This window comes from Grammomys surdaster, unplaced genomic scaffold, assembly GCF_004785775.1.
Source record: "Grammomys surdaster isolate TR1022 unplaced genomic scaffold, NIH_TR_1.0 170, whole genome shotgun sequence".
Taxonomy (NCBI): Eukaryota; Metazoa; Chordata; class Mammalia; order Rodentia; family Muridae; genus Grammomys; species Grammomys surdaster.
Genome location: NW_021604618.1, coordinates 22,650,892 through 22,676,107, shown reverse-complemented (window position 1 = coordinate 22,676,107; position 25,216 = coordinate 22,650,892). Strand labels below are relative to the sequence as shown.

The window sequence follows — 25,216 nt, the reverse complement described above, 5'->3', positions numbered from 1 at the left end:
TCCTTTGCCAGTAAAATTGAGGTTAGTGCCACAGGCTCAACAGGGACAGTAATTCCTCAAGGAAAGTAACCTGTTTGTCCCCTCAGAACATTGAGACACATGTACTGAAGAGGTAAATCCTCTAAAGGCCATCTCTTGTCATCCTGCAACAAAGACCATTTGCTATCTTATGCTTCTTATGTCCCTGGCCCTTGAGCCAGGAGCAGACCAGGGCGAGTGAAGGGTGGGGTTCCCAGGAAGGAGCTTCTGCTGCTGCCCCACTGACACCCTGTGTTAGCATCCTATCTCCCCCACAGACAAATGTGGCCCTGGTGGCTCCCTTGCTGCGCCTGGAGAACAACCACTGTCACATTGAGGAGAGTGAGCATGTGCTGAAGAAGGCTCACAAGTACAGTGAGCTGATCATCCTGTACGAGAAGAAGGGGCTCCATGAGAAAGGTGACCTGACAGGACCTTCAGAGTCTGGGGAGGGAGGCTTTTGAGATTGGCAGAGTCCAGTGGATTTCACATGAGGAAGAGGCTCATGGGTTTGTTCTTGGGCTTTGTGGCCAGCTCTGCAGGTGCTAGTGGACCAGTCAAAGAAAGCAAACTCACCTCTGAAAGGCCACGAGAGGACGGTGCAGTATCTGCAGCATTTGGGTGAGCCGATTGTGAGACAACATCTCATTATGTTATCTCATCTTGTTTGAGACAAGATCTCATTATGGAGTGCTGGCTGTACTGAAACTCACTATGTAGACAAGGCTGGCCTCAAACTTAGAGATTCACTTGCCTCTGCTTCCTGAGTGCTGGGATTGAAGGGCATGTGCTACCACACCCAGCCCTGAACCCTACATTTAAAAGCTGTGGAGGGGGCTCCTGCTTGTATAGGCCTGGTCTTCCTCTATTCCTGAGTCGGGTCAGTCTCCTCCCTTGCATCAGACCCTCTGTGGTTGGACAGTGAAACTCTTTAGTATGTGGCCAGACCATGAGAAACAGGCAGATCTGAGGCTGGTGCTTGGATCTTTCTTGTCCACAAAATGAATTCTGAGGTTACATTTACACCTGCACACCCACCCTTCCAATTTTACTGGACAAGCCTGACTTTTGTCAACTGCTAACTGCTTACTTTCTTTCTTGAAGGCACAGAAAACCTACATTTGATTTTTTCCTACTCAGTCTGGGTGCTGAGAGACTTCCCAGAAGATGGCCTGAAGGTAGGTCATAGTCCCCTAGGTCTGGTGCCACAGTTGATCATGATTATATTTGGTGAGAGAGCCACAGATAGAGGAGGAGGCTGGATTGCACCATTCCTTTGGAGTCCCCGGGTAAAGTGGGCATGTGGACAAGACTGCATATTGTAGAAGGAGCCTTGTTCTAAAGCTGCTAGGCTCTAGCCTCAACCACTGTAGACCAGCCAGCAACTGGTACCTTGTCTACCCTTCCCCTTAAAGTCTGCAGCCCCAACACTTGCAGGCCTGTATGTTTGTGGCCTGAGTCAGAAGTTCTTCTTGTAGAACTCAGGTTCGTTCTGACAGATATTCACTGAAGACCTCCCGGAGGTGGAGTCTCTGCCACGAGACCGAGTGCTCAACTTCTTGATCGAGAATTTCAAGGCTCTGGCCATTCCTTATCTGGTAAGGTACAGTTTGGTTAGTCCAAAAGACTTTAAACTTAGTATTGTGGCACGTTTGGATCACTTAGGCAGTTCAGATTCCAGGTGGGGTTGGTTCACCTGGGTCTTGGTGAGAATCTGAGAACAGTTATTTCAGCTTTCTCTGAAAAAGAGCAATCTCAGGGAACCAAGCTAGGAACACTCCTCCTAGCAAAGCTTCTTGGTCTAATAGAGAACCAAGGGAACGAAGAATCATTTAGGCCTTTGATCTTAGCACTTGGGAGACAGGCAGGCAGAAGTCTGTGGGGTCAAGGGCAGCCTGATCTACAGAATAAGTTTCAGTTTAGATTGAAGAAGCCGCCCCTGGCATCTCTGGGTTTCTCATGGTTTTGGAAGAGCAGCCCCTTGGTGATCTCTGTAGCTTAGTTAAGGAGCAATGGGGATGAGACCTGAGGGGAGACCTGGGAGATCGACTCGAGGACCAGTCAGACTGACTTCCGTTCCGCCTCAGGAGCACATCATCCACGTGTGGGAGGAGACAGGCTCGCGGTTCCACAATTGCCTGATCCAGCTGTACTGTGAGAAAGTGCAGAGTCTGATGAAAGACTACCTCCTGTCGCTGCCCACAGGTATCAGTGCCCACCCAAAGCAGGTGGCCCCAGACCTTAGCGATCAGACAGAGCTGGTGCCTGTGTGTGGTATGGGGAAACAGGCCCTGTTGTTCTCCAGGTAGACGGGAAGTCCTTTAGAGGAGCCAGGGACACTGAGTAACTCCCTTGGATAGGATAACAGGAACTGATCTGTCTGCAAAATGACAGTTACGTTGCTTAGAGACATGCCAGCCCACACGTTTGCTCACAGCCTTCTAATGTCCCACGCATGTTTTAGAACCAGAGAGACTATGGAGTAAAAAAACTCCCCTGGGAAACCTCCTTGGAGGCCCTTCCTTCATAACAGGGTGACATCACTGAGCCCCATTTCCCTCACATGACCCCACATTCCTGCTTAACAGCATCCTTTCATATGGAGCTTGGTTTCCCTTGAAGGCAAAAGTCCAGTCCCTGCTGGAGAGGAAGTGGGTGAACTGGGAGAATACCGACAAAAGCTGCTCATGTTCTTGGAGATTTCCAGCTACTATGATCCAGGCCGTCTCATCTGTGATTTTCCCTTTGATGGTAAGTGTCTAGCTTAGAGCCAGAGCTGTTTGAGCTAAGCATAGAGGAGAGGCTTGTCTTCTCCTGTTCTTCAGCCCTCCTAAAAGGTGGGTGTGTGAGGGCCTAGGCGTCCAGGCCATCACTCCTGTTCCTCCACATCCCTCTTTTGCTGAGGCTGAGAAAAGACTGGGTGTGAAGCATATGCTAATTTGTAGATTGTAATCTGTTGCTTCAAAGTAATTCTTGTTGGAACTCATTGTTGAACTCTGGCATCTGTTGTGTAATCTGACCTGATTCATCCAGAAAAAGACAAATCTGTCTGGCATCAGCTCTGCGAACACCAAGGCTTTGCTTCACGTTCACTGGGGTTCCTAGTCTGTGAACTTGGTTGTTTGAGTAATCTTGCTCAGTTTATGGGTGATTGTTAAAAGGATGAAACACAGGCAGCCATGGTGGTGCATGCCTTTTATCCCAGCACTTGAGAGGAGGAGGCAGGCCAATCTAATCTCTGTGAGTTCAAAGCCAGCTTGGTCTGCATAGTTCCAGGACAGCCAAGGCTATGTAGAGACACTGTTTACAAAACAGATGGGAGGATGAGGAATGGGTACAGAACCTCCTAAATTAGCTTCCTTCTCCTTTAAAAATCCCTTTAATAGTTTTCTCCCTTAAGAAAGGTAATAATATTTTCTACTCTTTTATTTCACTATATTTAGTATGGTGGTGCTTGGGATTGAACCATTACATGGGCTGTATCTGTGAGCTGTGCCCAGCCCTTTATTTGGGGGTTTTGGGGGGTTGGTTGTTTTAGTTTTGTTTTTGAGGATTGGTTTTGTGATTTTAATTTCCCTTCATTTATTATTTTTGAATTTTTTTTATTGTTTACCATGTATGTATGTATGTATGTATGTATGTGCCATGATATGTATCTAGTGGATAAAGGATACCTTGTATGAGGAACTCAAATAGTCAGACTTGGCAGCAAGTGCTGTTCCTGAGCTATCTTGGCGGTCTCCAAGTCCTCTCTTATATTTTGTATTGCCCCAGGATGCCTTCCCTCAGTTGCTTAGTCCCTAATCTTGTGCATATGTGATGGCAGTGGCAGCTACTTAGAGTCCTTTCTCCTCTTAGGCCTCTTAGAAGAAAGAGCTCTCCTGTTGGGGCGCATGGGGAAGCACGAGCAAGCTCTCTTCATCTATGTCCACGTCTTGAAGGACACAAAGATGGCTAAGGAGTAAGTCTGCTCTCCCATCTCCAAAGGAGTCTCAAGACAGGCCCTCCCAGAGATGAGCAGCCATGAAGACCACCCCTATGCCTAGCTGCAGGGGGGATTCACCTCCCCCTGCCAGTCCAGTTCCGTTACTATTGCCAGCCACATGGACACACACCGTCCAGTGGTTCCTCTTCCCTGCTCTCACCACCTCCTCCCTTGCAGGTACTGCCACAAACACTACGATCAAAACAAAGAAGGCAACAAAGATGTAAGTAGGCGCTGTGACCAAGGGAGCATGTGCACTTCCTGTCAGTATCGCAGACCCCACCCCATCCAGTGTGGCCACAGTGGCACTCAGTCACTAAGTGAGACACAGTATATGTTAGTGCGCTAAATGATTGTTTGCATGTGTCTGCTAGGAAAGAAACTGAGTGACCTATGTCCTGGTTTGCTTCTGACTTGCTCATCTGTTGTTGCTCACCCTGTCCCTCTCAAGAGTTCTGGTGCATACACTGAGTTAATGTGATTAATCTAGGAGGAAGGGGCTGATTGTACATGGGTCTGTCTGTATCCTGAGATGCTTGTGATTGCTGTAAGTGGGAGTGGATGGGAATCTAGGGCTAGAGGCCGCGATGCTGTTAAATGATGTACAGGACAGCCCCAGTGACAAAGAAGTATATGGCCCCAAATGTTGAGAGAGCTAGGATGAAGTGATCTTGTGGCACGAGAAATATAGCCAGATTCTCAGCCTTCAAAGCATTAAAAAATGAGAAATCTTTAGGTTATGTTTCTGTGTTAACTTTCTGTGCATGGTATAACATTAAACAGATGCAAGGCATTCAGGGGAAGAGCAGTATTGGCATGCTCATTTGGCTGCTTGATTTTGCCAAAAATTCAGGGGAAAGTGATGAGTTTGGAGTGCTCCTTGCCAGTGGTTGCTGTTGACCAGCCCTCTAATCACCAGGGAGACTCAGTGCTGGGGTTCTAGGAGGGTTGCTGCGGGCCTGACATGCGTGTTTCTGTCTATGAAACAGGTATATCTGTCCCTGCTTCGGATGTACTTGTCGCCTCCTAGCATTCACTGCCTGGGGCCAATCAAACTAGAGCTACTGGAGCCACAGGCCAACCTCCAGGCTGCCCTGCAGGTCCTAGAGCTGCACTACAGCAAATTAGACACCACCAAGGTCAGGCCCTGCCCAGGCGGGTGGAGTGGGAAGAGGGCTGGGGATGGGGGCAGGGCTGGAAAAGGGGGCAGGGCTGGGGAAAGCAGCAGGAATGAGCTTTTTTAGGTCTCATCCGGATCTCCCTAATCTGCTCCCATCCTGTCTCTGCCCTAGGCAATCAACCTTCTGCCAGCAAACACACAGATCAATGACATACGGATCTTTCTAGAAAAGGTCTTAGAAGAAAATGCACAAAAAAAACGGTTCAATCAAGTGCTTAAGAATCTTCTCCATGCGGAGTTCCTCAGGGTATGGCCTTCCACACTTGTAGAGGGGCGGCCTTTGGGTTTAATTGAGACAGTTTTCACACACTTGTTGTCATTGAGGCAGCACATAGCTCAGGCGATCCAGCAGTCAGCATGGACTTCCAGACATGAAAGTTTCTGTTTCTACACCTGGACATGGAACTTCTCCAATCTCTTCCAGGTTCAGGAAGAGCGGATTTTACACCAGCAGGTGAAGTGTATCATCACTGAAGAGAAGGTGTGCATGGTGTGCAAGAAGAAGATTGGGAACAGGTGAGCCTCCCCAACCTGAGCAGCATCTGGGTGAAACACTTGTCTTGGAAAACCTGGAGGGGTGGGGGGTAAGGGTGGGTTGGGAGGATGTCTCCCCTTATCAGGTAACAGAATCAAGATAACCCCATAGGCACATCCAGAAACCCAACCCCAGGTGATTTGAGATCCTGTCACATGACAGCACTGACCTCACACAATGGAGAGTACCTTTTTTTGTTTCTTTGAGTTCTTGAGCTTTAACAGAGCAAGCCGTTTTGTTGGCTTTTATAATTTGAGGAGCTGTTGAACTCTCGCCCAGAAAGCTCTAATTCTCTGGCAGTTAAAATTAACTATGGAAGTAGAAAACCAGTAAGAGGATGAGAGACAGAGAGCCTTCTTGAGAAGTGGGCTGGCTGTGTAGCTAGCTCAGGCTGATTGGGAACTCTTAACCCTCCTGCCTCAGCCACACCCCAGTGCTAACATTTTGGCCTGCACCACCATGCCAGATAGAGAGGATGAGCCCCTGGAGGGAGAAACCCAGATCTTTCAATCTTTCATGGCTTGAGCAACCTCCTGAGCCAGCATTATTCTGTTAAGATGTGCCCCAGAGTCAGTGCCCTGGCCTGCAAGGAGCGTGATCTGTTGTTTCTTGCTCAGCTAGAAGAGACCTCTTCTCTGCAGAGGCTGTATTCTCTTGACTTGCTGTGTTTCATTGAACTATCCTGGAATGTGTTCTGCTGAGCATGATTCCCAGTGCCAAGCCCAGTGGCACGTGTTCTGCATTGGCATTGGCTTACCCACATATTTGCCTGGTTGTTTGGGTGTTGATTAGTTGGTGCTACTGAGGGTTAAACTACCACTAAACTATACCCTAACCCTGCACTGATAGAGTGACAAAACTGTTTTCATGCACTTAGATGGTGTATAGTACCTGCTCTGGTTGTTTGGAGGAGTGGTACCACAGGGGTCCAGAGATACTGGAGTAGGCTGTTCTTTGGGTTTGGGGTGGTGTCTGCAGATGATGCCGCTTGTAGGTGCAGGAGGAGACTTAGAACATCACTCACTCTCAGCTGTTGTTCCACACAGTGCATTTGCAAGATACCCCAATGGAGTGGTTGTGCATTACTTCTGCTCCAAAGAGGTAAACTCAGCCGACACCTGAGCCCGGCATCCCAAGCACTCAGCAGTGGACAGCTCAGCTTTCCCAGAGAGTTGAAGGAGCAGCCACCTCGGGAACCAGGGACTGTTGCCATCAAGTGTCTCCCTCATTTGGATGTTGCTGGCCACCTTGCTCTCTGGAACATCTCTGAATTAACTGGACTTGTGACCTGGCATTGCCGGCTTTTTACTAGAAGATCAGTTATATCTACGCTGTTATGTTATAGACAATTCCAGGAATTTAACCCCTGCTTGGACAGGAGGAAATGCACCGTCTTGCCTTTGTATACCAGTCACCTGGACAAGGAGATTTCATCTCAAGTGTTTGTACCCATGGGGTTGTTGACTGTGAGTTTTCTATTACAGTAACTACGCAGCTTCACAAGGTCCCCCAGCATGGCAGCCTGGAGAGTCCCATGGGAGCCAAGTAGAGCTTTCCAGCCCCACTGACCACAGGCTGTTTCTACTGCCAGTGGTTTCTCCACAGGAGCTGTATGCCCTGTGTCCTCCAAGTAGTCTCCCTGCTTATCCCTCATCAGTCTCTTTTCTTTCTCACTATTTATTTTGCCCCTTGATCTCTTCTCTCATACTGTCCATGCTTCCTCTCCCATGTGTAGACTGGGAGGTAGGGAGTAGCTAATATTTAAATGTGGCAAAATGGGAGGCACAGTCTGGGTTTTCAGGAGTGCCCTGATGGGCAGGTGCCATGTACATTGTATGAAGGGTCTCAGGAGCTGAACTTTTCTACTAATATGTGTAGGAGAGCACAAGTCTCTATCGGCGTAGGCTTTGGTACCTCCCCAGGGCAGCACTGTGTAGGGTGTGGTCTAGGCAGGATCTCTGCAGAAGTGCCTGCATCAGCCACTCACCAGCTGCTTGGACGGGTTGTTGAGCCTTTGGAGGTGAGCTCTTTGAGCTCTGAGCATCCTTCTCTACTCTAGCCACTTTCTGTCCTGTTGCTTTCATGGCCATAGTTGTTCCCTGGTCTTTTTTTTTTTTTTTTTTTTTTTTTTTAAGACTGGAGAATTGCTCTAGGATAGCTTGGTAATGTGTATCTGCACTGCACACAGGGAACATCTGACCAGAAACTGTCAGTGATGAGATGCTGTGTGTGACATCTCATTGTGAGGCACTGAGGAATGGCAAAGAGTAATGCAAGAGCAGGTGGACTTAGAACGTACTGCTAGCTCTGTTGAGCATGTCAGGGAGCCTGCAAGAGCTACACAGGAACTTTTGGCATTGGAGGCTACAGGCACCAGGCACACACATGCACAGACATATATGCAGGCAACACACCCACACACATAAAGGTTAAAAAAAATTGAGCAGTGCTGCCCATGAACCCATCCGCACCAGCTTAAAATACACTTCCTCAGGAGTGGCACTGGGATGCCAGGCCACTCCCCAGGGACAGGACCAGAACTTGTGCCACCATATGAGTCCTGCCCTCTTAACCTGGTAGGCTTGTAGCATCCCTTCTTATGAACTGTGTTTGAAGCAGTAGAATAAAGCCTGTATTTTCTCCTGGATGGTGTGCATACTTAATTCTGTTTCCCCAAACTCCATCCTTTCTTCCCTGGATCCTGCCTTCCATAGAGGTGGGGAGAGGAACGGGGGTAGCCCCAGCCTGAAGATGATGGAGGGCTGCTTCTCAGTAAACATCAGTGGAAAACCAAGTCTCCTTGAGCCTCCCTTTCCCCTTTCTGAATACTTTAATGGAAGTGATAATAAAGGGATAGTTAGTAGCTTAGCTAAGAGAGAAGGAAAAGACAGCTAGTAACTATGAAAAACAGTAAAAATAACACTCTTCTCAAGGGGGTGGGGGGAGCTTGCCCTGCCTCTTTCCTGGTACAGCTAGCAGGCAGTGCTAAAGAGCTACCCTGGTGGTGTGGGTTCAGGAGAGCTGGTGGGCTGACCAACTCAGCTACCACCCAGGCTCAGATCCAGGGCTCTGAGTTGGCCCTCCCCAACATCTACCCCATCTATGAACTGCTGGAGCACATGAAGGGGCCAGCCAGTCCTGCAGATCTAAAGCTGCAGGATCTCCATGACCCAGGGCAACAGAATATCCAAGAGGCATCCCACTGAGACTCCAGTACTGATACTGTAGCAGAACCAGACCAGTAACTCATTGCAATGAACATTTCCAAGTAAAGATGTGTGGACAAAAGGATATACTGTGTGACACACTGATGCACTATTACTTCCACGATGGTATTTTGTTTGTTTGCTTTTCCTTTGAGGGGAGGTTTGCAAGGATGGAGGGTGGATATGAAGAGTCAGGGAGGTGAGTGGGATTGGAGTGCATGACGTGAAATTCACAAAGAAACAAAAAGTTAAAAAAGAGTAACGCGCCTCTCAGAAATGCCTCCATCTGTGTGGCCAGCACAGCTGCTGTGGCTGTATGGCTGACATCACATGCACAGAATATTTCCATCACTCTGGGAATCCCAGAATCTAACACACTATTGCTTTGTGCCTCTTCTTAAAGGATGGCCAGAGGGTCCTATAAAGATGTGGAATTGGGGGGGGGGGAGGGACGACTGTTTGAAAAGTAAAGTTGGCTCACTTTTTCTAGCTCTAAAATGACAGTTTGGTCCTTCTATAATACCCTCACCCTAGCTGTCTGTCTATGGCCATCCTGAAGATCTTTTGCCAACAAAAAGCATCCAGAGTTGAGGCATGTCTGGTGAGGCATAGAAAGATGGCTTCTGAGCAGAGAATGTGGTTTAAGCCCAAAAGCACTCAACCAGCTAGTACTGTCCCTCTCTTACCCAAAGCCCTAGGCTTCGGACTGTGGATCCAGGTGCTTGCACTATCCAAGTTCAGCAAGGGGGCGGCTGGACTTAGCCATCTCTGAGTCAGATCTCAACTTTACAATCCATCAGAGGTAAAACAGGTCATCACAGTTACATCACCTCTGGTTCTGGAATTTCTGGTCTGAGCTTGGCCTGTTAGTTTGGGAGTTAATTCACCTTCGTGGATGTCATTTCATTTTGTGAATGTGTATGTTTGGGGGAAGACTGTAGAGATTACCTGATCCCGATGGGGGTCTCACCTTGTACCTCAAACTGGTCTCACACTGCTGAGTTCACGTAAGCCTCCTGCCTCAGAATGCCAAGTCCTGGGGTTCTATGTATCACTACTCTTGGCTATATGAAAGGGTTGTGGTTAAAGGCTCTCTCAACAGCTCACTCTCCTAGAAACTTCTTTTGCTAGCCCTGCTTCTACCTAGCCACCTAGATGACTGTGGTCCACGGGAAAGGAAATGACATGCAGTTGCAGCCGGAGGCTCAAAACGGTCATGAGCACTTTAAAGCCTTTATCTCTGGTAGTTTAAGGTAAGAGTTTAAGGCCTGTCTCTCTTCTGCCCGTATTTACACTACCTGGCCATGCCCCTACTTCTGTGCCTGAATCACCAGGCACTTCTATCAACCCAGGAAGGGAATCGTCAAATGACTCTTTTAGGATATGGGTGACTTTGAGTATAGTACAGACATACCATGTAGCAGGTCCTTTGTGTTAAGGGAATAGCTGAGGGAGGCCAAAAGAGACATAAATTGTCATCAAGTCCCCATAAAACCCTGAGCCAGAGTTCTGTGTTTCTGCTTAAGAGTTGTGGAGAAATTGGGACTTGAAGGAGAGATAGTGTGGGGCTTTCTGGTAGCTAGATGAGGTTAGCCCTGATTATAATACCTCCTGACTTCTGCTAATTGCACACTAGTTGGAAACAAGAATATCTGGGCTCTTGCCCTACCCATGGCAAGGGATGGGAGTGGTGCGAGGGAGTGGTGTCTGTTTTTCAAAACTAGTTCACAGTTAAGCAGGGCCTGAGTTGGAGACCAAAGGACCCCAAGAATCTCTTGGAAAGGAACTAGCTTGCCCATTGCCTGGGGAAAGCAGGCTCCACTCATTTCCTGGAACACTTCAAACCCCTCCTGGAGCACTTCAAACCCCTCCTCCAGCCCCAGCCCCTCAGCCCAGCAGTGGCTCCACCCTTCCCACTCCTGTGCTACTTGTCAGACCTGAGAGACAGTGAGTATAGCCAGAGAAAGGGTGGCTCTAAGAAGTAGGCAAGCTCCCTACTGGGACCTGAGCTGCTTCTGACCATGCCCTGGACTCTCCAGCCAAAGTGGCTGGCAGACAAGGGACTCCCCCTTCTTGGAGCAATACTGCTACAGAAGACAGAAAAGAGGGAACCACAATGGAAGCATAGGCGGGTAATGTACTGATCTCACTTGGGAAGAGTTGACAGCAGAGTCCTGGGAGATGAATGGTGTCCCGTGGGGATTAAGCCAGCCATTGCACTGGGGTTTGATTTAGGATGGAACATACCACAGACAACCTGGGAAAGCTCAAACTAGAGAGACGGGCCAAAGCCTTCAAAGAGAAATGGTGGTGACCTGTGACCATTGCCTTGGTTGGTTTGCCAGGAAAGCACTAGTCTAGCTGTATAACCATTGTGGAAAGAAGGGAGAAGGGGTTTGTTGGGGTTCCGGGGGTAGATTAACACCCAGAAGGCTGCAATCTGACATTATCATGTTTTGTTTTGTTTTGTTTTGTATTGTTTTGTTTTGTTTTGTTGAGCCCAGTCGTCAATCTAGTGACTTATCTCAGTCCAGAACAAGCTGGGAGACTTTGCTTCCCCTCACTTTCCCCATTCCTGCCTCTAGTTGGTCTTTTAGCCCTTGACTGGGAGCTGATGAGTGTGGTGGGTTCTGCCTTTCTCTTTTAATGTTTAGCCTTCTTAAATACATTATCCTAGTGCCCAGGCCATGTCAAGAGGGCAGCTGCAGACTAACTATAATAAAACCTACCTAGCTTACCTGCTCATAATAACACTTAAGAGTTGAGCTGATCCCTAGATTCCAGGCTCCTCACCAATCCCAGCACCCTGGGCCTTGCAAAAGCTTCCCAGAGCTCCTGGCATAGGAACGTTAGTGACCTGGGCCAGGCAAGCTCTGTAGTAAGACAGAGTAGAGACCCGAGTCAGAAAACACTTGAGAGAGGAGACTAGGGCATCTCTAGCTTCCTGGAACTGAGTTCCTAAGGTTCTGTTGTTTCAGCAGGAAACCCACCCATACTACGACCTTCAAGTGAAGGTGCTGAGGGCCAGAAACATCCAGCACACGGATAAGAGTGAGTGAGCCTTGCCCTATCTTTGCCTTCTCTCTAGGTGTTCTCAGAGCTCGCTCTGTGTGTGTGTGTGTGTGTGTGTGTGTGTGTATGTGTGTATGTGTGTGTGTACTCACTTGGAGTAGGGTGGTAGGGTGGTGTTAAATCATCAAGGAAGGGTGCCTTGGTATGGGGTTTGCAGGCAAGCAGGAACACTGGAGGGGTGAGTTGGGCAGACTTCAGCCTCCTCCTGACTCGAGGGCTTTGTGAGGGTGTGTTAGGCTCCCGTTGCCACACATCAGTGCCTGCTTTCTAGGAGCTTTGACAGTACTCACACATGGCACAGAATTTTATTGTCTGAATCAGGCAATTTCAAAGAGTTACTCAATGGTCTGTGCTACCACATAATCCTTTGAACTTGTGGCCGCTGCAGGGCTTTCTAGCAGTTGAGTGGGAGGTATATCTAGCTAAGGTAGAGCCTGGAACACCAACGTTCCCTCCTCTGCCACAGGCAGGAAGCCTCCTCTCCCCTTGCTCCTTTCTTTCTGAGCCCAGCCTCCAGGAAACTTTTTCAACAATAAGAGTTTGATGCTAAGTCCCCTCCTCCTCTTAACTGCAGTGTCCGAAGCCGACTGCTATGTTCAACTATGGCTGCCCACGGCTTCTTTTAGCCCCACACAGACAAGGACAGTGGTTAACTGCAGTGACCCAGAGTGGAATCAGACCTTTCACTATCAGATCCACGGTGCTGTGAAGGTGTGGTGCAGTAAGGGGCTGGGCATGGAGGCCATGACTTCCTTCACAATGCTGATCCTTTGGTCCTCTCCCCAGAATGTCCTGGAGGTTGCCCTTTATGACAAAGATGTCCTAGACAGTGACAAGATCTTCTCACTTCTGTTTGACCTGAGTACTCTCCAGCTAGGCCAGCCTTGCACAAAAAGCTTCACCAGGCAGCAGGTGAGGTCTGCCTGGACTAACAGTAAGTAAATCTCCAGTAGGGGACCCCCCCAACCCCACCCCTGAGCCACTGACAGGCAGTCATCTTGCTTTGGCCTTGGTCACTGCTGAGTCTGGCACAGTACCTGGCACATATTTCTGAAAGAATGAAGCTCTTCATGGAAATGCTACTGCCCCCTAAGCCTATGGGATACCATTCCAGACTAGTCCCCTAGGCTCCAGAGCTGAGCAAAGCTCAGGGGCAATTCCTGAGATTTTTGAAAGTTCTTGAAAACTGATACCTTCGTCACCCCTGTGTAGGATCCAAAAGAGCTGGAAGTAGAATTTACTCTGGAAAAGAGGTGAGTCCAGTTAGAGCTGGTGTCTATCCCTTTGCTCCAAGTGCCAATTGTCAAATCCCTCACTTACCTTGGAGGCCTGGATTCAGAGAGGACAGCCTGGTTTTGACCCCTACTTGCATTTTGGGTGACACGCCTCCCTATCTACAACCTTATCGTGCTTCCCAGACTGCTTTGGCCATATTGTTTTAATGCTATGGTAAAGGGTGTGATAGCCCACGATCCCTCCATCTTTTATAGTCAGACGCCTGCATCTGAAGTCATCACCAATGGTGTCCTGGTGGTGAGTTGGGAAGATGGGTATGGGACTTGCGGAACTGGGGAGCAGGAGACTGTGGCTGAATCCATGGTGCCCATGTCTCCGGAAGGTACTCAGACCTTCCTTAGAAGGCAAATGTGCCAGGGGAATGAAGAACAAGAAGCTGCCTCTACCCTGTATAGGCATTACAGAGCCATTACTCCCCTGGGACTCTGGCTGCTGAGGGAGCCTTTGAGGGCCCCACAATTCCCTTCCACCAAGGCCCACTTCTTAGGAGTCCTGGGGAAGAACAACCTTGGAGTTTGTCACAAAAGACCCCTGACAATAAGGACCAAGAGCTGCTATAGCCCTCACTCTAGATATTCCTCCCTCCCTCCATCCTGGTCAGACCCTGTGAGCTCTCTGACTCCTAAGGCGTCTGCTTTCCTCAGGCTCATCCCTGTCTGAGAATTCAGGGCACAGTCACTGGAGACAAGACAGCCTCCCATGGACAGTTCGGTGAGTCTTGTCCTCAGCCTTAGAACTTGCCTTCTCCCTGCATCTGATGTAAAATAGGTGGCTCTTAACCTTTTCACTGCTTAAAGTAGGGAGAGGACAGCAGGGACTCAGCTGAGAGTGACCACCTCTGTGACCAGCCTGGACATACTCTTAAGATCTCAGCGAAGGTGCAAGAGAGCAAACTCAATTGAGCAAATGCTTTTTTTAAGCCTTCTCACATCCTAGCCACTAACATGTTACTGTCCAGACAAGTCATGTGGTTAAACTTGAAGCTGGAAGGCAGGTGGCATAGTCTGCCTCCTTAGTGGAGGAACCGAAGTCATTTTGTTATCGTAGATGACCTGAGAAGCGGGGAGAAGGGAGTCCTAAAAGATAGCATGTCTCGTTTCCAATGTGTACAGTCTGCTAGTTTTGTGTAAAATTGAGACCTCTACCCTCAATGTAAAACCTCAGTCTTAAAAAATAACAAAAACATGCCTGAGGAGATAGCTCAGTGGATAAAGTACTTGCTACACAAATTTGAGAACCTAAGTTCAAAACCCTAGTATCCACTTCAAAAGTTGGGCATGACTGCCCAGTGCTATGGGAGGCAGACACAGGAGGATTGCTGGAGCTTGTTGGCTGCCAGCTTGGCTCCATATTCTAGGAGAGACCTTATCTCAAGGGAATAAGGTGAAGCATGACAGAGCAGGACACTAACACTAACGTCCTCTGGTCTCCTTATGTGTGCACAGCCATGCATAGTCACACTCATATGCGCACACATGCGCACACACACACACAAAACATGTCACACAACACAACCTAAATAAAAATAACAAAATATCTCAACTAAAAGTCATGACATCATGGTACCTTAAGCAATCTCAAAAGACTTAGACATGAGCTAACCTAGAAAACTACAGTTGCATCATGGTAGCTGTTCCTCCTTCAATCAGAATGTTCCTCCATAGTAAATGTATTGAGGCTGCAGATTGATTATTTTAAAAACTAAGGCACTAGGGCAATTTCCCACACATGTGCAAAGTCTATGCCTCCTCAAATGACGAGCTTTGTGACTTTTTTTTTTTTTGCCTCCCTCTTAGCTTCTCAGAAGGATCCTGGGGAGGGAGGGATATCCTAAAAGGATGTTAAGTCTACTCTGACCTTGAATATGTCACCCAATATAAACATATTCATAGAACTTCCTTAAAACCCACAACACAGAACTCACGGTGCTTCTCCCTGCTTTGTGGCAGCCACTGCAATTTCTCTGTGGAGTCCTTGCTTTGATCAATGAACTGCTTAAACGTGTCTCTTGATCCAATTCATTCCTCTGAGAAAAAAAAAAGAACTGAGAAGAGACACCGCCCCCCACACACACAATAGTAACATGGCAAGGAGAAAGAATATTGGGAAGTACAGGATTGGGGCCCTTAGTGTAGTCTGGCACAGAGGCGACTGGTGTTGTGACAGTTAGTGGAGAGAGTAGAGCCTGTGGGAGAGAGGCTGCTCTGGTGACACAGAGAATCTGGCATTACACTGCGCACTTGGCATCTATTTGATCATATTTCCTGTGGTAGCCATAGAAAGCAGCTGCAGGCACTAAGCTCTTCAGGTCACACAACCAATACATGGGAGAGCCAGGACCAACCACAGATCTGCCACACTCCAAGGCCATTCTCTTCACCGTAAGATCTGGCATTTCTTCAGTGCATGACATTGTAGTCTGACTCCATCTTGGGCCATAAACCCTGGTGGAAGTGAGAAGGCACCTTTTCGATTGTCTCTCCTACTTCAGGGCATGTGAAGTCTGGGTTCGTCTTGTGCAAGGATAGAATCCCATCTGGACCTCTGCTGTCCTCCAGTCCTTTGGGTCACTATTGCTTCTGTGATGTGTTTGGCACCCAGACTTTTCTGCATTGCAGTGTTTGTGCCTTGGCCTGGGCATTAGATGTCTACTACCTCCCAAAGCTGCCAAGAAGCAAGGCAGGAGGAGACCCCACTGCTCCTTGCCAATATATATACCACTCTATTTCTGTGCTTTTTCCCAGCCTGGGTCTCACCTAGCTTAAGCTGACCTCCAACCCTTCTTCTTCTGCAATATATCCTCTGTACCCGGAATGCCATTCTGCCTTCTACCTCCTTGTCTGAGCCTCTACATTTTCCCAAGATCTATAGCTTTTGGAAACTAAGGCCACACCAACTTGCTTTGGCCACAAACCTCCCCTAAGCAAGGGATGTGATGCATGAATGGAGTCAAGAGGTTGGGAATATTAACAGGTGAAAATTGGTAACAAATGCAATAATGAATGGATATTTATATAATTAGTTATATGTTATGTAATTAATATAAAAATTTCAAAATCACCAGCCCAATAAGCTATGGGCTGACCCACTCTCTTCCCTCTTAGAATCTGTATGTTTCCCAACCCTATCAGGGCTGATTGATTATGGAATCCAAGAGCTCACAGTTCTTTTTCTGTGGTTAAAGTACTCCAGTGAGCAGGGAGATAGTGGGTAGGGGCCTGGGGAAGAGGAGGAATTGTTGTCAACCTGGTATAACTTTCCTGAGCCACACTTAAATCTATCCCTCACTGGACCTCGGTCCTCAGGCTTGAGGCAGATCCAGCTGGCAGTGCCTGGAGCCTATGAAAAGCCACAGCCGCTGCAGCCAACCACGGAGCCAGGTCTCCCGTCAACCTTTACCTTCCACGTGAACCCAGTGCTGAGCCCCATGCTGTACATAGAGCTGAAAGAAAAGCTCCAAGTTTTACACGTGAGTGAGCTATGGCAAAGAAGAAATGATGGAGTGAGCCCATGTAGGAGGGGACTCCGGAGTGTCTGAGAGGCGCATCTTCCATCTCACCCCCAGCTCCTTGGCTCTCTTCTCCACAGATTGGCCCAAGTGATGATCTGGAGGCTCAGACAAGCAAGACAGACAAGGCAAGCATCCTGCTCTCCTCTTTACCCCTTAACCAGGAGTTAACGAAACTTGTGGACCTGGAGGAGGTAAGATTTAGTCTGGTGCTGGGGACTCCTGCCTGCCCCGTGATCACCAAGAGAGGTCTGGGGCTCACACTGGCCTGTTACCTGAGCACTAAGGGCCACAGTTGTGTGGGGGGTCTGATTCTACTTACTCAGGGATGAGGGGACTACTGTCTCTCTCTTTCAGGGCCAGCAGGTGACTCTGAGGATGGAGGCGGAAATGAGGTGAGCAGGGATTCCTGGTGGAAGTCCTGGGGGCTTGGCTGGAAGTGGGAAACACTCCAGTGGGTTCTACTTTCCTGCCCATTTGGGTCAGGCCATTGGGGACCACCTCCCACCTATGGAAGTCTCCTGGGGTATTTTCTGTGAGGCTCCCCAGAATGAAGACTGAACTCAAGGTTCTTCTCCATCTCCATCCATTCCATCTGAAGCAGCTCTGGGGACTTAGACCTGCGCCTTGGTTTTGAGCTCTGTGATGGGGAGCTGCAATTTCTGGATAAGAGGAAGCAGGTGGCATCCAAGGCCCTGCAGCGGGTGATGGGATTGAGTGAGGCTCCACACTGTGACCGGGTAAGGGATGGGGGATGAACTTGACTAAATCCAGCCTATCCCTTTGAGGGCTCTTGTGTGGATAAGAAATGACAGGAGGCTCAGAGGAGGACTAGGCAGCAGAGGATGAAGAGAGCAAATGGGCTGGTTCACCTGAGCAGTGGCCACGGCCAGCATCAGGAATCGGAATGAGGACTTACACAGTCCTGGCTGTGGGCGGATATCTTTAGCAGCTTGGGCTGCCACAACAGAATACTACAGCTGAGTGGTTTAAACCACAGAAAGTCATTTCCTCATGGAGCCTCCTTCCTGACTAGAAGACATCTGCTTTCTTGTTGTGGAGTCACATGGCCATTCCTCCAACCTGTGTGTGTGTGTGTGTGTGTGTGTGTGTGTGTGTGTGTGTGTATGTGTGTGTATGTGTATGTGTGTGTGTGTGTGTATGTGTATGTATGTGTGTATGTGTGTGTATGTGTGTGTGTGTTCATGTGTGTACATGTGTGTGTCTGTGTATGTGAGTGTGTGTCTCTGTTTGTGTGTGGGTGGTATGTCTATGTGTGTGCACACCGAGGAGCAAGAGCTCTTTTCTCCCCCAACCTCCCTTTTGAGACAATCTCACTATGTAGTCCCAACTGGACTCAAATTCGATTTGTAGACCAGGTAGGCCTCGAAATCACAAAGGATCAATTGCCTCTGCCTCCCCAGTGTAGTGATTAAAGGTAGGTGCCACCACCCCCACCCCCAAATGGTTTTTTTAATGATAAGTATTACTACTGTGTAGCAAAGGCCTGACCTCATAGGTTGTTCAGACTAGTCTTGAACTTATGATCCCCTGCCTCAGTCTCTCAAGTGCTAGTACTCCAGGGATGTCCTATCATGTCCAGCCCTCTTCCTCTTCTTATTAGGACACCAGTCCTGTCCGGTTCAGGCCCTCTCCTAGTACCTGATTCTAGCCATATTGTTCCCTTATAGGCTCTCTCTGCACACAGAGTCATCTATGAGGGGCAGGGCTTCAACAAATGAATGATTTCCTTTTTTAAAAACTTCTCTCATGTATTATATCCCAACTACAGTTTCCCTTCCTCCCCTCCCCAAGTCTTCCCACCCACCTCCAGTCTCTCCCAGATCCACCCTACTTCTGCCTCCCCTCAGAAAAGAGCAAGCCTGCCAGGGACATCAACCAAACAAACCGTCTACAATAAGAACATGCATATCCCGTCACATCAAGGCTGGATGAGGCAACCCAGTAAGAGGAAAAGCGTCCTACAGTAGACAAAAGAGTCAGAGACAGCCCCTGCTCCCACTGCTAGGATTCCCACAAGAACATCAAGCTGCTCAGCCATAGCATATACGCAGAAGACTAGGTTAGACCCCTCCAGGCTTCCTGATCTCTGCTAGCCCCCGTGAGTCTCAGTCAGTGACCCCTCCAAGACCCAGAGAAGCTAAGTAAAAAGGAGGGCGTAAGGGGGACACAAGGATCTCCCTGGGAAAGGGAAGTAGAATAGATTCCATGGGGGGTAAGGGAATGGGAGCAGGTGGGGCTGGGAACAGGAGGGATCAAGTCGGGAGAAAAAAATACTGGGAGAAACGACTGGAATCGGGGGAGCATTTTAGGGTCAAGTCGGAACTTAATACAGTGGAAACTCCACAGAATCTAAGAGTAACCCTAGCAAAGACTCCTAGTAATGGGGGGCATAGAGTCTGAACCCACCATCTTCTGTAACCAAGCAAGGCCTCAAGTGGAGAGATTGGGACAGTTTGCCCTGCCTTCAGAGTGTTCCGGGATCTCACACATCAGTTTTATCATCTATAACATGGGGAGGGGGCGCTCACTGGGCTTCTGGGAGAATTCAGTGAGCTAATACATGGCAGTGGATAAGCCAGTGCCTGCTGTGGATAAGCAGTAATACAGACAGCCCGGTGCAGCTGCTGTCGATCTATTGCTGTGTTCAGGTACCTGTGGTAGCCGTGTTAGGCTCTGGGGGTGGAACCAGAGCCATGACTTCCCTGTACGGCAGCCTGGCCGGGCTCCAGGAGCTTGGTCTTCTGGATGCTGTGACCTACCTGAGTGGGGTTTCTGGGTCTTCCTGGTAAGTGAGGTGGGGTAGAGCATGGAGCAAATGTGAGCTATGGGTGGGTGAGGATGTCCAGGTGATCAGATGGAGTCTCTGATATGGGGCCGGGTGCCTGCCTTCATGGGGTCAGGGTGAGAGAGGAGACTGGGTTGGTTCCAGAGAGTGAGGGAGCAGGATGGCAGGTGTCTGTAACGGGGGGGGGGGGGGGGGGATGGGGGGGTGGGGAGGAGGTCTGTTCTCTAACTCCCAGGCATCCCCCCTCCCATCTGCAGGTGCATCTCTACACTCTTCAAGGATCCATCCTGGTCCCAGAAGACTTTGCAGGGCCCCATTGAACATGCCTCGGCTCGAGTCTGCAGTAGTAAAATTGGGATGCTGTCCCCAAAGCAGTTTGAATACTACTCCCGGGAAAAGAGGACCTGGGAGAGCAGAGGCCACAGAATGTCCTTCACTGACTTGTGGGGCCTCATCATTGAGTACTTCCTGAACCAGGAGGTGAGAGAACAGGAAGTGATTCTATTCTTCCCACCCCCGCTCCCTTTCTTCATTTTTCTTCTGCCTTGCTCCTATCTTACTCCTGGGGTAGAGCCCAGTAAAAGCATGTTTTCAAAAGTGGTTCCTGCCAGGCACAGTGCCACACCCACTCATTGGCAAAGGGAACCCTGACCCCTGCCACCAGGGCGGTCGTTCCTAGAGCTTTAGGCCAGTCTGTCAGAGGCAGAAGGTTCAGAGCAGTTGAGCCACACAGGGTAACTCGTGTTTGGAAGTGTGTGCCACCTGTGATACTGAGTTTCTAAGATAAGAACTTACGCCTCCTAGTGATTTTCTTTGTAAAGAAATTAGACTGGCTTTTTGGGGCTGGAGAGATGGTTCAGTGGTTAAGAGCACTAATTAATTGCTCTTCCAAATGTCCTGAGTTCAATTCCCAGGAACCACATGGTGACTCACAACCATCTGTAATGGGATCTTGATGCCCTCTTCTGGTGTGTTTGAAGAAAGCAACAAAATACTCACATATATAAAATAAATCTTAAAAAAAAAAAGTTGCCGGGCAGTGGTGGCGCACGCCTTCAATCCCAGCACTTGGGAGGCAGAGGCAGGTGGATTTCTGAGTTCGAGGCCAGCCTGGTCTACAGAGTGAGTTCCAGGACAGCCAGGGCTATACAGAGAAACCCTGTCTCGAAAAACCAAGAAAAAAAAAAAAAGAGGAAATTAGCCTAACTTTTCAGTGATTCCCTAAATCTGTTGGTCTAGTTGGTCTAGCTCTCTTTGTTCTGATATGCTTTCTGGAATCCCAAAGGTGGTCCCAGAGGCACTGAAATTACAAAAACCCTACAGGAGTCTTAGCTCTGCTGCAGCCTAAAGCTATAGTCTGTCCTTGAGAACATGAAATCCCTCTTGTGGGTGCACCACACCCCTCAGAGTGCTGACATCAAGCCCTGGGGATAGAGAACAGGGATTCCCCCAAAGCCAAGCTGTCGACTTTCTCTCCTGCCCAGGAAAACCCCGCCAAGCTGTCAGACCAGCAAGAAATGGTTAGCCAGGGTCAGAACCCATACCCCATCTATGCCAGCATCAATGTCCACCAAAACATCAGTGGGGAAGACTTTGCAGGTGCCTGGATGTGGAGTCAATGGGAGGAGACAGGGAGGTGGTGGTAGGAGGGCGAAGGAGGTTGGGCTATTAGGTACAAGCAGAAGGTGCTCACCAGCAGGGACGTTGGTGAATGGTGGAATTGCTGGGTTTGGGAAGGCAGGATTCCTGCCCAGTCATCAGGACCCTGGTTACTTTGTTCTCCCCAGAGTGGTGCGAGTTCACCCCCTATGAGGTTGGTTTCCCCAAGTACGGGGCTTATGTTCCCACGGAACTCTTTGGCTCTGAGTTCTTCATGGGCCGGCTGCTGCAGCCCTGGCCAGAACCCCGCATCTGTTACCTGCAGGGTAAGTCTAGATTTGGAAGCTGGGAGAGAGACAGGGCTGGATCCAGGCTCTGATCTGGGACCCTGCCTGTCTCTGTAGGTATGTGGGGAAGTGCTTTTGCAGCCAGTCTGTATGAGATCTTCCTGAAGATGGGAGGCCCAAGCCTGGGCTTTCTGGATTGGCACAGGGGCACTGTCAGTGTCACAGGTGAGAGCAGAGGCCACCAACACTTGCCAGCAATTTGCCAGTGAATGAGAGAGATGGACAAGGGATGGTCCCTCTTCTCACTGTATCTCATTGCCTCCCGTCTAGATGACTGGCCAAAGTTACAGAAGCAGGACCCCACACGGCTGCCTACCAGGCTCTTCACCCCAAAGAGTTCCTTCTCTCAGGCTGTGTTGGACATGTTCACCTCCCGCTTTACTTGTGCCCAGACCTTTAACTTTACCCAAGGTCTCTGCCTGTACAAGGACTATGCAGCTAGCAAGGACTTTGTGGTCTCTGAAGATGCATGGCAGTCACATGAGTGTGAGTTAGTTGTGAGCCACCATGTGGGTACTAGGATTTGAACCCCAGTCCTCTGGAAGAGCTGTCAATGCTCTTAACCTTTGAGCCATCCATCCTGGGGGAGTTATAAGTAGATCTTTTCTATATACACATCTGGCTCACTGGGGCCAGCATTGTCTTTTATCTGGGTGTTGGAGGAGGTGAAGTCATGGTCTCCTGCTGCTGATGCGGAAGACTTTTCTGACTGCTGAAAGTTGAAAGGCAGGGTAGAAGGGCAAAGGTGAGGGACTCCATGGCTGTGGGGAGGCAGGAAAATTCTTGAGACTGTGACTGTCGATGCAAAGAGAAGAGGGTCACCAGCAAGAACAACTGTGCTTATTCCTGTGCACCTTACAGACGGACACCCTGATGCTTGTCCCAACCAGCTCACACCCATGAAGGACTTCCTGTCTCTAGTAGATGGAGGCTTTGCCATCAACTCACCATTTCCACTGATCCTGCAGCCGCAGCGGGCCGTGGACCTCATTGTGTCCTTTGATTATTCCTTGGATGCCCCTTTTGAGGTGAGGAGGGAGGCGGGGGTCTCCTAAAGAAGTAGTGAGGAGGAGAAGAAATCTCTGCTGAGAGACCTGGCTGGGTTTGGGTGTTACTACTGGTGGTTGGGTGCTTTTTAAACATTGTTGACACTGCAGATCTCCCAGCTGGAGAATTCTGAGATTATAAAAGGGTGTATAAAGAGGGTCTCAGGTGTCTTCTAGACTCTGTCTTAGAACCTGCCCAATTATGGTAGGATTCCCTGCTCCACGGTGGGCCTGGGGTTGCTGTCCTTTTTCACTATAGTAACACCAGCCATGAAAGTCCTCTTAGGGAGACACCTGCAAGGAGTGCTTCAAAATCTGTAGGCAGTGGATGGACACCATCAATCAAATGTGGGTCTGGTGGTCTCTCTGACTTCCTCTTCATTCCCCTTGTCCAGTGATTGCCTAGGACTGGAGAACAGATTAAAACCCCCTCCAACACTGCCCATGTAACCAAGCCCCTTAAAAGGGAACAGAAGAGGCGTTGGAGAAGGGATGGCCACATTAAGGGCAGGAATGAAAGACTAGCTTGATGGTTGGCCTTTGCTAATTATTGCTAATTCACCACACTCTCACTAGACACTTATTTCCAATAGTCTTAGTTAGGGTTTCTATTGCTGTGAAGAGACACCGTGACCACTGAGACTCTTCTAAAGAAAAACAGCTATCTTGGGCTTGCCTATGGTTTTAGAGCTTTAGTCCATTATCCTCATGGCAGGAAGCATAGCGGCCTGCAGGCAGACAATGGTACTGGAGAGATAGCTAGAAGTTAGTTCTATGTACAGGCAGCAAGCAGGAAGAGAATGAGATACACTTCCTCCAACAAGGCCACACCCACTCCAATAAGGCCACACCCATTACAACAAGGCCACACCTCCTAATAGTGCCACTCCCTATGTACCTATGGAGGCCATTTTTATTCACACCACCATACCACCTTTATTTGGCAAATAGAAAGGAGTCTCAGAAAATCACTCAGCTATATAGAGCTAGCCTGAGTGTGTGAGAGTCTAGTTGGGGGCCAGAAGCTTACCTCTCTGTCCAGGTTCTGCAGGTGACAGAGAAGTACTGCCGGGACCGAGGGATCCCCTTCCCAAGGATTGAGGTGGACCCCAAGGACTCTGAGGATCCCCGTGAATGCTATCTGTTCACTGAGGCGGAGGACCCCTGCTCGCCCATTGTGCTACATTTTCCCCTTGTCAACAGGACCTTTCGCACACATCTGGCCCCTGGTAAGGGGAAGTCACTAGCCTGCTCTAGCCTCCAGGGGAGGATGGGATGCTAGTCTGAGAGCGTTGCTTCCGGAGGGTCTGGACTAACCACTGCTGCCCTCCACTGCCTGGACCTCTGTGTCCACAGTGGACCATCTCTTCCCTAATTGAGCCTGAGAGTTAAGATGGCTTCTCTCAGGGAGCAAGCAGGGAAGTGTTCAGGGCTATCCCAGTCAGTTCACAGAGTACGCCAGCCTAGTCTTGCTTTTCCCACCCCCAGGTGTGGAACGACAAACAGCTGAGGAGAAGGCCTTTGGGGACTTTATTATCAACGGGCCAGACACTGCCTATGGAATGATGGACTTCACCTATGAGCCCAAGGAGTTTGATCGGCTGGTGACCCTGAGCCGATACAACGTCTTGAACAACATGGAGACTATCAGGCATGCCCTCCAGCTGGCTCTGGACCGGCGGCGGGCTGGGGGAAGGGTTGGAGATTGGCCAGATGAGAGTCAGAGGACTGTGGTGGAGATGTGATGGAGGACCTTAAGCCAGAGTATGCTGAGGGAGAGTGAAAATGTTAGGAAGTTTCTGTTTCCCACTTCTCCTTCCCAGAGAAGATGGGACAGTATCTCTCTGAGTACTTGGGGATTCTGTGCAAGAGGGAACAGTTCATATTATATTGGGGTATAGAAAGAACTAGGCAGCAGCTTCATCAGAGTGCCCCACCACCGCCACCACCACCACTGAAGGACCTCTGGAAACCACCCGACACTCAGAGCTTCACCACAGAGAGCTGTGGGCTGAGGAACCAGCTGTCCTTATACTGATGCAGAACTACAGCTGCTCACACTTCCACAGAGTGGCCCAGCTCCGTGATGTCAAGAATAAACAGGATCTATGTGGGTTGCCAGCCTGTGTCACTGAGCCCATGGTCTCCTGGTTCTTCTCTGCATCCTAGCCTCTCCAGACCTCCTCAGAGGTCACCAGTCTTCCCTACTAAGGCTCATGAAATTTATACCTAGATGACCTGTCCTGATGGCTGTGCACATCGCTTTACCCAAACCACGTTTTCTGCTTCATGTGCACAGCTGCCACGCTGTGCAAATACTATCTTCCCATTCTCAGGAGACAAGTGGGCTGTTCAGATGGGGCAGGGTGAGTGGAAAATTGCATACATTGTATATGTGGGTATATAGTCCCATCAATGGTGGGCCAGTTAGTACCTGTTCCTTCACATGGGGTAGGCAGATAAGGTGGGGGTGGACCTAGCCTGGATGCCTGCATCTGATGATCTAGAGGTCCCTCTCTCTCCCATCTCTCCTCATCCACTTGGGACCCTCCAAATATTGAGAGCTTTTCCAGAATAAGTAGATTTCCAAGCTGTAAAGAGGAGATCCATCCTGC

At 49.2% G+C, this 25,216-nt stretch overlaps 2 protein-coding genes across 6 annotated transcripts in view; both read left to right on the top strand.

Moving 5' to 3' along the window:
* Vps39 (VPS39 subunit of HOPS complex) overlaps positions 1–8,365 on the top strand; it is a 36,150-nt gene extending 27,785 nt beyond the window's left edge. The window contains exons 14-25 of one of the 2 annotated variants that reach the window (XM_028766938.1): positions 297–438; positions 553–639; positions 1,123–1,196; positions 1,518–1,616; positions 2,106–2,223; positions 2,641–2,769; positions 3,877–3,979; positions 4,181–4,226; positions 4,993–5,142; positions 5,296–5,430; positions 5,608–5,699; positions 6,765–8,365. In XM_028766938.1, coding sequence (XP_028622771.1) covers positions 297–438; positions 553–639; positions 1,123–1,196; positions 1,518–1,616; positions 2,106–2,223; positions 2,641–2,769; positions 3,877–3,979; positions 4,181–4,226; positions 4,993–5,142; positions 5,296–5,430; positions 5,608–5,699; positions 6,765–6,840 — 1,251 coding nt within the window. In that variant the 3' untranslated portion in view covers positions 6,841–8,365. The remainder of the gene's footprint in view (positions 1–296; positions 439–552; positions 640–1,122; positions 1,197–1,517; positions 1,617–2,105; positions 2,224–2,640; positions 2,770–3,876; positions 3,980–4,180; positions 4,227–4,992; positions 5,143–5,295; positions 5,431–5,607; positions 5,700–6,764) is intronic. The other variant, XM_028766939.1, reaches the window with a different exon arrangement.
* Positions 8,366–10,839: 2,474 nt separating this feature from the next.
* Pla2g4f (phospholipase A2 group IVF) lies at positions 10,840–24,736 on the top strand. Of its 4 annotated transcripts, none has more exons than XM_028766975.1 (20): positions 10,840–11,056; positions 11,906–11,975; positions 12,571–12,707; positions 12,783–12,908; positions 13,209–13,249; positions 13,487–13,529; positions 13,937–14,003; positions 16,598–16,761; positions 16,881–16,994; positions 17,158–17,195; positions 17,405–17,540; positions 19,473–19,609; positions 19,867–20,089; positions 21,094–21,208; positions 21,397–21,534; positions 21,613–21,720; positions 21,826–22,041; positions 22,417–22,583; positions 23,644–23,830; positions 24,090–24,736. In XM_028766975.1, the coding sequence occupies exons 1-20, from the start codon at positions 10,946–10,948 to the stop codon at positions 24,344–24,346; spliced, it is 2,595 nt and encodes an 864-aa protein (XP_028622808.1). In that variant the 5' UTR covers positions 10,840–10,945; the 3' UTR covers positions 24,347–24,736. The 4 variants fall into 4 exon arrangements, with proteins under 4 accessions (XP_028622808.1, XP_028622807.1, XP_028622806.1 ...); XM_028766974.1 differs by having other exon boundaries at positions 17,402–17,540; XM_028766973.1 differs by having other exon boundaries at positions 11,903–11,975.
* Positions 24,737–25,216: the final 480 nt, after the last annotated feature.